At 36.4% G+C, this 10,552-nt stretch overlaps 1 protein-coding gene across 2 annotated transcripts; it reads left to right on the top strand.

The window, feature by feature from the left end:
* Window positions 1-1,046: 1,046 nt before the first annotated feature.
* LOC126824712 (zinc metalloproteinase nas-13-like) lies at window positions 1,047-10,397 on the top strand. 2 transcript variants are annotated; one of them, XM_050554047.1, is made up of 12 exons: window positions 1,047-1,180; window positions 2,712-2,793; window positions 3,070-3,169; window positions 3,806-3,903; window positions 4,848-4,980; window positions 5,606-5,672; window positions 5,949-6,152; window positions 6,970-7,093; window positions 7,652-7,846; window positions 8,407-8,520; window positions 9,455-9,589; window positions 10,211-10,397. In XM_050554047.1, exons 1-12 carry the CDS (start codon window positions 1,118-1,120, stop codon window positions 10,303-10,305), a joined length of 1,410 nt encoding a protein of 469 aa, XP_050410004.1. In that variant the 5' UTR covers window positions 1,047-1,117; the 3' UTR covers window positions 10,306-10,397. The 2 variants fall into 2 exon arrangements, with proteins under 2 accessions (XP_050410004.1, XP_050410005.1); XM_050554048.1 differs by lacking the exon at window positions 5,949-6,152.
* The last annotated feature ends 155 nt before the right edge of the window (window positions 10,398-10,552 follow it).

Genomic DNA, 10,552 nt, shown 5'->3' with positions numbered 1-10,552 from the left:
ATATAAGTTTTATATGTTGAAAATCCTATTAAAGGTCTATATTTAGGAAAATAAATCGCACTAATTCGAAGTAATAGCTTAAAAATACGATTTTTTGGCTATATTGGACCCATTTTGGCGGCCATTTTGAAAATGTGCCCCATTCCGACCGAAAAAATGGTGGGATACCAAAAATTCTTCAATTTTTGTATTTTTCAGTCAATTTGGCCTCAGAAACACCCCTGCAGAACAGTAGCATACGAAAAAGAGAATTATTGTCCCAACCCTAGTATAAAACGTTACAATACATGGTACAAATGCGATCGAGGCGTCGGTGCCATAATTATTGTATAATTGCGATACGTATATAAATAACAATGATCAGATTAGTCGTTTAATAAAACAAAAGATTAATTAATAGATAATCCCGGGTTGATTGTTATTTTTACATTTCTTTTTACCTGATCAGTTGGGGTCCAGTTAATTAACTACTACTCACGGGATTAGCGGGGGTGTTACAAAGAACGACAAGATGGTATCATTCAACAATGGCCGTTGAATGGGCCATGTTTTGTTGAATTTATTAGTAAAATAGTGACCGCTGGCCGCGTTAGAGGAGTGACCGTTGAATAAAGAGATGAAAAAACAGAATTTTTACGGGGGGATTTATTGTGACCGCTTACAAGGAGATGTCGCTGAATAGGGGGGAGAGAGAGAGAAATGGGGTTTAACGCCCACTCGACACAAACTAGGTCATTTCGGGACTAATACATGGTTTAATTTTATTTCAATAATTCGCTTGCGCGTAGGGGTCTTTAGCAGTGGGAGGAAACCGGAGGACTCGGAGAAAACTCACAAGTTTGGACAGGCGACCCTACTCCTTGCCATGTACAACCATGGATTCGAAACCACGCCAGTCGACTCAATGACAGACTTTATGATACAGCGCGCACGCTAACCATTCAGCCATCCCCCCCCCCCCCCGCTGAATAGGAGTGGCTGCTCATACAGATTCTACTGTATATTAACTGGAAAACGGGTCAAGTTTTGTTCCGGTTTAATAAGCTATTTAATTCAGAGCAATAAGACTTGATTTCAAACGACGACAGCGGTCTTACCAAGCGAGCTCTCTTTAAAAATGAAAAGCCTAAAAAGCCTAAGATGGATTATAGCCACCTTATTAATTTCATACGCAGCTGAGGTATGTCGATTTCTATATTATTTTATCAAAATTATTTCTTGAAAACAGGATAACCGTGTTTGTAAAATTAGACATCATTAAATTAAATTGAATTCCATAAACGGCCCTAGCCAAGTGTGCACTTTAGCACTGTCTGTAGTCATACAAGTTGATAACGTGTCATCAGTAGGAACTAATATAAACTTCAAATGGCCAAAACACAAGCACAAGCTGGCAGATATTAATAGTATGGGGCTGGATTGTGGGTATTAAATGTTCTTAAGAATTTACAAAGATCAGATAATTTATACATCTTAATGCTTTTCAGAATATACTTCAAAGGTATACTGTGTTTCGTAACAAAATTAAAATGAAAATACATTTGGGTAGACTGTCAAGGCTCCAAAATAAAATATCTATGGATATCTTTCTACAATGAAAAATCAAAAATGCTCATATTTGGGTTAACGTTATCATATTAGCATATTGGTTTTGCTTTAAAATACCCTTTAGCCTTCTTATGTCTACTCATTAAAGACCATTCATTTTGAGGGAGCCACCGTGGCTAAGTGGGTAAGACGCCATCCTCGGTTACCCAGTGTACTCATTCCGTTCTACTCCACTATACCCTGGGTTAATCCATAGGGTTTCCACGATTTCAAATTATCTGCCCTGGCCTAGAATGTAGCTACAGTCTACGAACCAATCAGAAAACAGTTTACAAACCAATCGTTTCGCCTTCGTTTTTATAAGGGTAGATAATCATATTCATACCAATTTACTGAATGATTTATGTAAATAATGTATATATTTATAATTTATTTATATTTAATTGTATTATCAAAATCTGCAGTATGTGTTGTTGATTTCAAATATGTATAACATCTATATGTTTGACGTTTGTTATTATTATTATTGTCATTCTGTTATGTTTATTATTATTGAACTTATACTTGATAATTTGTCTGCTAAATCACCTTAGGTGGAAGTGGACGTAAAACTCCAGAAACGAACGAACGAAAAAAAAAATCTGCGATATCACCTCGGTGAAAGCGGACGTAAAATACAACTAACACACAAATTCACAATAACTTGTCTACGATATCACGTGGACATAAAGTCCCGGGAGCGAACGAACGATTCTAAATAAAACTTATGACCCTATATTACTATATGAACGTCTGGGATTGGTCGATAAAAATAGTACAATCATCAAGGGCGGATAACTTGAAAACGTGTCTCCCCCATAGATTAACCCAGGGTATAGTGGAGTAGAACGGAATGAGTACACTGGGTAACCGAGGACGGTAAGACGCTGACTCGCTATCCTGCAGGTCGCGGGTTCGCACCCGGTGTTGGCCGAGAAAGTTATTCGAGATTTTCTGGCGTGGTTTCCTATTGCCAGTGGTGCAGGACGGAGGGCCTGACAAATATGGCCAAGTAGGATTAAGGAGATTCTTAATTAAAACTAAACCTAACATTAATAATATTAAGATCCGTATAACAACATGGGTTATATAGAGTCCTGTACAGAAATTATATCTATTTACAGATACTTGCAGCAGCAGAAGATGATGAAAATGACGGTAAGAGTATTGATGAGATTCTGATGTCCGCGGCTACCAGAAATTCAGGTAACTCTTAGTAATTTGAACACATTTCTGTTATATCATTGTCTCTAATTTATTCATCACTTGTTTACTGTAGCTTGGATATTTAAGATACATTTGGGATTTTAATAGTTGATACAGTATAGATAGAACATAAGTACTTCCTGGTGATAAGTAGAATTTCTAAAGGCACTCAAGTTCATTTAATTTTACCCTTTAACTTTCCCGTGATAGTTGAACCCAGTAATTTCCATAAAGACAGAATTGACATATAATAATTAATGATGTTTGTATTTGTAGTGGAGATGTTAGATCTATTTCATATGATGGAAGAAAATAAAATGATGGCTATGGTAGAATTAGATATTTTATTGAATATGACTGAGTTAGCAAGATATAAGTAGGTTTAATTATTATTCTTAAGGGAGTCGCGGTGGTTCAATGGGTAAGGCGCCGGTTCGATCCCGGTGTTGGTCGAGAAAGTTTCCTATTATTTCCAAAGATGTATTCCCCTTGTCAATGGTGCAGGGCCTGGCAAGGACAGTGTCTACTCGTGTCAATCGAACGAAATTCCGAGCTCCCGTGTACACGTTACGTTGTCAATGGAACAAAATTATGAGCTCCCGTGTACACGTTGGCGTGCAAGTAAGAGAACCCATGACAGCTGAAATTCGATATTATAAAGAGTAAGTTGTAGCGCCGCTTTCTGGGCAAACTTCATTAGACCAGTCGGTGCAGAAAAGTAGGACGTTAAACACCATTTCGTTTCATTTCAACTCTGTTCTTAAAAGATATTTTAATCATATATTTCAAATCAGACACGGGAGTAACTACGGATTACGTTAGTAAATAAAAGTCGGTCCTCCCCCCCCCCAAAAAAAAAAAACCAACAAGAAAAAAACCCAAACAAAACGGGCCTTCAATACTGTTGCTTGATTACTGTTAGGTTGTAACAAAAACAATCCAATTGGCTTTTATGTCACGATTTGTCTTTCATAATATATAAATATAAAATTCAGGACATTTCCACTTCCAGGACTAATCCATCCCGTAATAAGAGAAAAGCTTTACGTTACGGTCAGTACAGATGGCCTAAGAGTAAGGTTCCATACGAGATCACAGAGTCCGAGTTCAGTAAGTAAAACGTTTCATAATTATTCTTTATTGCTAAATTGTGCCGAAGAAGTTGTTATCTATAGGCTATATTTATAATAAAACTATTTTATCCAATATATACACAAATGAATAATAAGCTTCTACGAATATTAGATGAACAGTATAAATGGTTAAGAATACTAAATCATGTATTTTGGGTTTAAAGGGAAGGTCCAAGATTTCAGAAACACCAGGATATAAATATATGTAAGCAATTTACATTGTCTCAAAGTGGCCTCTTGGACACATATTCTGATATAAAGGACAGGTGCAGGATGGAGAGCCAGACAGGGAACAGTGTCCATTCGTTCTGATGGGACGAAAAGCCATATCCCGTGTACACATTGGCATGCACGTAAAAAAACGTAGGCCGTAGTTCCGCTTTCCGGGCTACATTCCCACCATAGCACATTGTATGGCGTATACCCGTTTTCATTAGCCGGTATAGAAACGTAGGACGTTAAACCCCCTTCTTATTTTTTTCAATTGATAAATGAGACTAAGGCTTATGGTCACGGTTATCTAGACATGACTATGATAGCTGCACGGGAGTAAAATATATATATTGATGAATTGTCACATGGCTTGATTGAGTCTGGGGACCCATTTGTCGTTATTCGCTGTCTATTTACCATAAATATTGATGAGCAAGTAAATTATTGGATTATCCGCCGTTTAATCCCAAAGTCTCTGTACCGCCAGCCAAAGCGCCCCTTACGTCATCCCAACAGGCAGCGGGGGAGGGACCATTTTACGTTGTGGTCCTACATAGGTGTTTTCCAGGGAATCCAGTATTTTTCCTAGTAAGGTGTGTCTACTTTCCATATTACCATACTTTTATGGGTGATATTGGGTGTCTCGCCATATTTTAAATATTTTAGTGGGAATACATTTTTAATGTGCGTTTAATTTTATTTATTTAGCTGGACGAGACATAGAAATGATTCAAGATGCCTTTAAAGATTGGGAGACATACACGTGCTTGGAATTTAAACAAGTTCAATCATCTGATGCAAATAGGTACCCTGATAGAATAGTGTTTAAAAATGGTGATGGGTGAGTACAATTTATTGATAGGAAATAACCTCTCTTACTATCTGCTCAACTCCAAACTACAAACATCCTAGAAATTAATCGGCTAGTGGGGGTTTCCCTGTAGATGATAACGTCAATGCTCCATGCAGGTTTTGAATAGGAGGCCGCCATCCCAACATCTTGTGTTTTCTCGGGGATATCCGCTTTCCTCCCACTACTAAAGACATGTTAGTTATTGGAATAATATACCATGACAAGGGCGGATCCAGATGCCATGGATACGGGCTCACCCAGGGAATTTCGAAAACTAGAAGCCCATAAATGCCATTTTCAGGGTGGAGGGTACTAGAACCACCCTTGCACGATACAAGGGTGGGTTGAGGAATCTGAGCACCCTGGGGGGGGGGGGGGGGGGTCGGGAGAGCAAGATGGAAACATCATCAAGTTTGCCGTGAGGTTTGTGGACTTACACGAGAATTTAATAAAATTCAGAAGCCCATGATAGGATCAGAGTGGAGTGACTAAGTGGCAGTGTTTATTCGACGTTATTTCGATGAATAGCCTATAGGAGACAGGAGCAGAGGAGGGGGGGGGGGGAGGGCGTGTTAAATGGACTGTTATAATAAAAGATATTTCTACATTTCAGATGTTATTCTAGATTAGGTCGAGTTGGTGGACCACAACCTATAGCTTTAGGCAGGGAATGTCGTCGGGTAAGAGAGCCTTTGTACTTTTTGGGTGTGAACAACTGAAATTACTTGTGAAGTAGTCTTGTAACACAATGGTGTACGCTCGTATGCATTATTATCATAATATAGGCCTAGTAATGATAATTATTATCATAATATAGGCCTAGTAATGATAATTATTATCATGATATAGGCCTAGTAATGATAATTACTATAAGGTATCATGACACGAGAAGAGCACAGATCCACTATGGATTGTTGATGCTGTTCTTATATTTATTTATATTTATTTTAATTTAGAGAGGAATTGTTGTGCACGAAATTGGTCATGCTATTGGTTGGATTCATGAGCATGCTCGTCCTGATAGAGATGAGTATATTACGATTAACTATGCTCAGATTCCATTAAACAAGCATCCACAGTACGACAAAGTTGATGCCGGAATTATAAATGATTTTAATGTGGTATATGACTACACCAGCATTATTCATTACTCTGGAAGGGTAAGTACAAAAATAGTTCTTTACAATGCAATACCGAATTGATAAGTCAATGTGCTGTAAACTTATTACAACAACAAATAATCTAACTTATTGCAGACAAAAATAGAGAAACTTATACAGACTTGTTACAGTAACGCATATACACTAGTGTTACAGTAACAAATACACGAACGTGTTAACAGTAATACATATACACACGTGTTACAGTAACACAGACAGGCGTGTTACATTTATTACAGTAACAAATATACAAAGTTATTAGTAACAAATAGACCTCGTGTTACAGTAACACATATACAAAGATATTACAGTAACAATCAGGCAAACTTATTACAGTAACAAACAGGCAAACTTATTACAGTAACAAACAGGCAAACTTATTACAGTAACAAACAGTAAACGAAAATGGAAAAGAAATTAAAATTAATTTATGTCCATAATGCAGGAGAAATTAGCTGTAGACATTCCACCAGGTCCATTTGCTCCGTCCTCGTCATCCCGGTTGGTGCAGAAAATAGGACGTTAAACCCACCCCTTGGGTTCGTCTATGATATGCTTTTAGGATCATAGATATAAAATATGTTTAAAAAAAACAACACTATTTTTTCGTTTTCTTATGAAACTGTTACTGTAGTTTCAAAATCGTTTATGTTATTCCAGGCTTTACACAGGTCACAATTTTATGGAATACAGTTACTGTTTATTACAGAGCGACATTTCGACTAGACTCAGTAATAACAGTATTTGTTTTCCATAAAATTGTAACCTGTGTATTTCCAGTTCGGTTACTAAACACCATTTAAATAATTTATTGCAGGCTTTTGGAGAAGGAACAATCATAACAAAAAAACCAACATACCAAAACAAAATTGGACAAAGAGACGGCTTAAGTTTTCGAGATATTAAATTGGCTAATTTGATGTATGGCTGTGCCGCAATGAGTTAGTATAGTTAATATCATTCCAAAGCATATCAATTATCAGTGGGTTAATATAATTTATATCATACAAACGAGTTAGTTTAGTTTGTATCATACCAATGAGTTGGTATACATGTAGTTTATATTATATCAATGATTTAGTATAGTTTATATCATATCAAATGTCAACTTCTTGAAGAGATAATCGTTCTGATCACAATCAGTGATTTATTTTAAAAGAACGTACAATTCTGTTTTCGATGTAAATATGACTGTAATTTAAGGGCGTCATTAAAGCTTCTTGGTGTATGTCGAATAATTATCGCAAGTCTGTTGTTTGCTGACTCAATTTATACGCTATATATTCAATATTATACGTCCTACAACACAGGTTTGTTAACTATAACTGAACGTCACAATAGAAGTGAAACAATCATACGTCATTACCCATAATTGATGGCTTGAACTATTTATTACAAACACGACAATTGAGATATTTTATCGTCTGTTACCACCCATGTCAACACACTGACATGTCGGATGCAAGACACATTAAGTTCAATCTTCTTATCCATTTTAGATAAATGTCCTGAAGAAAAGCAATGTCCTGGAGAAGGATATGTTGGTAAACATTGTAAATGTTATTGTCCTGGTAGTCCTGGTAAACCTATAGAAGAATGTCCAATAACAACAACAACAACAACAACAACAACAAGACAACCCGTTATAACAACAACAAGGCGACCCGTTATAACAACACAACCACCAACTAGAGGTTAGTAAAGTCCAACAATACTCGGGAATTATGGGTTCTCTCCTTAACCTCACATGATTTGAAAGTATCTAATCTGATTAAAATCAGATCTCAATTTCACTTCTTTATTTATCTCATTTAGAAAAAAAAAACCGAGACGTTTTGGATGTCTGTGCTCTTGGCGGGCTTAATAGGTTGATTAAACGTGTTTATTTATTTATAGGTCTTCCCCAAAATGATGTATTCGCGAACCATAATCTGTGACAGTCAAGGTCTACAATCAGGCAATGTGTACAATGCCTGAAATATACCAGTCAATGTGTACATTGCCGGGTTAGGGTTAGGTTTAGGTTTAGGGTTAGGGCTAGGGTAAGGTTTGGGGTGGGGTTAGGGTTACAAAGGCATTGTACACATTGCCTGATTGTATAAATTGACTGTAACATATCGACTATACTTAATGGACTAATTACTAACTTGTACTGTTCCAGTCCCCCCCGCCCTCCTCCTCTTCCTCACAGAAAAAAAAATGCTCACGGATAATAACGGTTACAGATTGAAGTTTCATCATTTTGTTATTTCAGTATGTAGAGATGTTATAACAACCTGCAGTACGTTTAAACAGGATGGTCAGTGTCAAAGAGATAAAGCTAGAATGGCGTTATACTGTAAATTAACATGTGAACTTTGTGATGAGGGTGAGTGATTTCATTTAATACATACATACACGAACTGCATAGGAAGTTCTCGTTCAATTTATCGACATAAACTGTTATACAGGCCTCGATCTGTTTCCTCTGAATAATCTATTTGGTTAGATAATATTTAAAGGAACTAAATCGCTAATATTTGGGATCTAGAAATTGACACAAATGGGTTGCAACGCATATAATAGTGATTTACATTCAATCGTTTCCGTTTCTACGCCAGAAGTCTCAATCGAATGATAATCTCTAGCACCTGGTTATTCCAGTCTACACCGATAGTATTTATTGCGTATGCTCTCCAATAAGAATATGACGTCACCGTTTGACATGACTCGTGGAATTTGTCTAGCCGCATTCTTGCAGTTCCTTGTTACAAATGTAACGCATTATGGTACACGAGTCTTGTACCAGTGGCAAAATGTTTATTTTGTCTTAAATATTGGATATCAGAAGCTCCTCTTTTCCCAGTAAGATCACAACATCAATGTTGATTGAAACTGACAAATAATTCGTCGCGTTTCTGGCGAACCGACGAATCTGATTTATTTAAGTATTGAGAATTATGCTTATGAAATTTGCGTTCTGTTGTTATGTCTGTAGCCATCAAATAATAACATTTATGTAAATGGCGTTCGGTGTCCTGATGTATATGTATGAAATATTAAATCACAAATGAATGTTATTATTTGATGTCCACAGATATAACAACAGAACGCAAATTTTAAACAATGTGTTTTCAATGTCGAAGACTTTGGATGATATTGAGTTTAATATATTTAATCGAATTGCTAAATATTATTAGTCAGATTTGTTCTTTGACGATTTGATGAAAGGCTTCAGTATTGTCAGACTAATGAAATAAAATGTGGTTTAACTAGTCCCCCGATATTATTGTTTTAAGTTTCTGTTTTTATTTGGTTTTCAGATTTAAATAAAATGTGTATGGATTTTGGCGATGCTTGTCCAATATTTGCTTCTGCTGGATATTGCAGCTTGACAGGAATTTCCGAATTCGTAAAAGCAGAATGTCCCAAATCCTGTAAATTATGTGAACCCCAACGTAAGAATCTAATTAGATATTTTACTAACATGATTATATTACTAACCAAGTAGGGGTTATGAAGAATTTCTGAAAGGGTGGGACAGAGTGTGAAAATATCCATTTACTCCAAAGTGAGCCCGACAATACCTTGGAAGAATAGAGAAGAAAGCGAAAGATCAAAATGGTTAACAATGCAATAAACCAACATAATGTGATGAGGCTGATTAAAGAGAGAGAGAGTAGAGGAGAGAGAGAGTAGAGAGAGAGAGAGAGAGAGTTTAACGGCCACTCGACACAGACTAGGTCATTTTGGGACTAACATATGGTTCATTTTAATTTCAATAATTCGCTTGCGCGTAGGGGTCTTTAGCATTGGGAGGATAAAACCAGAGGACTTGGAGAAAACCCACGAACTACTTGTAACGTACAGGCGGAAATCGAAACCATGCCACTTAACTCAACAACAGATCTTATGATCTAGACCCAAGCGCATGCGCTAGACCATTCAGTCACTCCCCCCGCCCCCCCCCTGAAAGAAAACATATTTTATGGTTTAATCAGATTTTGCCCAAATTAAACAATTCAAGAAAGCAAGAGAATTTAAATTGTTAACTTATTGTATTTATCTCTTTATTTCAGTGGCGTGTTCCCAGTCAGATTTCTTTAACAGTGGAAGCATTCCAGATTTAAATAAACTCTTAATTTTTTTAGTTGTCACTTTGATTAAGTTTTAAATTTCAAATTCTCGTTGAGTAACATTATTTGTTATATTTATATATAATTTATTTTTTAAATGTAAATAAAAAATTTATACGAAACGTCACAACCTATCATGTCATTTTATAAGCGTCTGACCTCGCCGTTTAAAACAGGAAAGAGGGTAGGAAATATAGTCCACTCGTGACAACTGAGTAGCATATTATGTCAGTTCATCATTTTAATAAATTGCGTTCGCATAGGTTTCTTTACCGAGGACAGCAA

Source organism: Patella vulgata, chromosome 6 (assembly GCF_932274485.2).
Source record: "Patella vulgata chromosome 6, xgPatVulg1.2, whole genome shotgun sequence".
Taxonomy (NCBI): Eukaryota; Metazoa; Mollusca; class Gastropoda; family Patellidae; genus Patella; species Patella vulgata.
The sequence above is the reverse complement of the archived record's forward strand: the minus strand, read 5'-3'. Positions and strand labels throughout refer to the sequence as shown.

Coding starts and splice junctions, on each gene's coding strand:
- LOC126824712 (XM_050554047.1), top strand. CDS start 1,118: ATGAAAAGCCTAAAAAGCCTAAGATGGATTATAGCCACCTTATTAATT. Junction 2,794..3,069: donor CGCGGCTACCAGAAATTCAG/GTAACTCTTAGT, acceptor TTGTATTTGTAG/TGGAGATGTTAGATCTATTT. Junction 9,590..10,210: donor TAAATTATGTGAACCCCAAC/GTAAGAATCTAA, acceptor TCTTTATTTCAG/TGGCGTGTTCCCAGTCAGAT.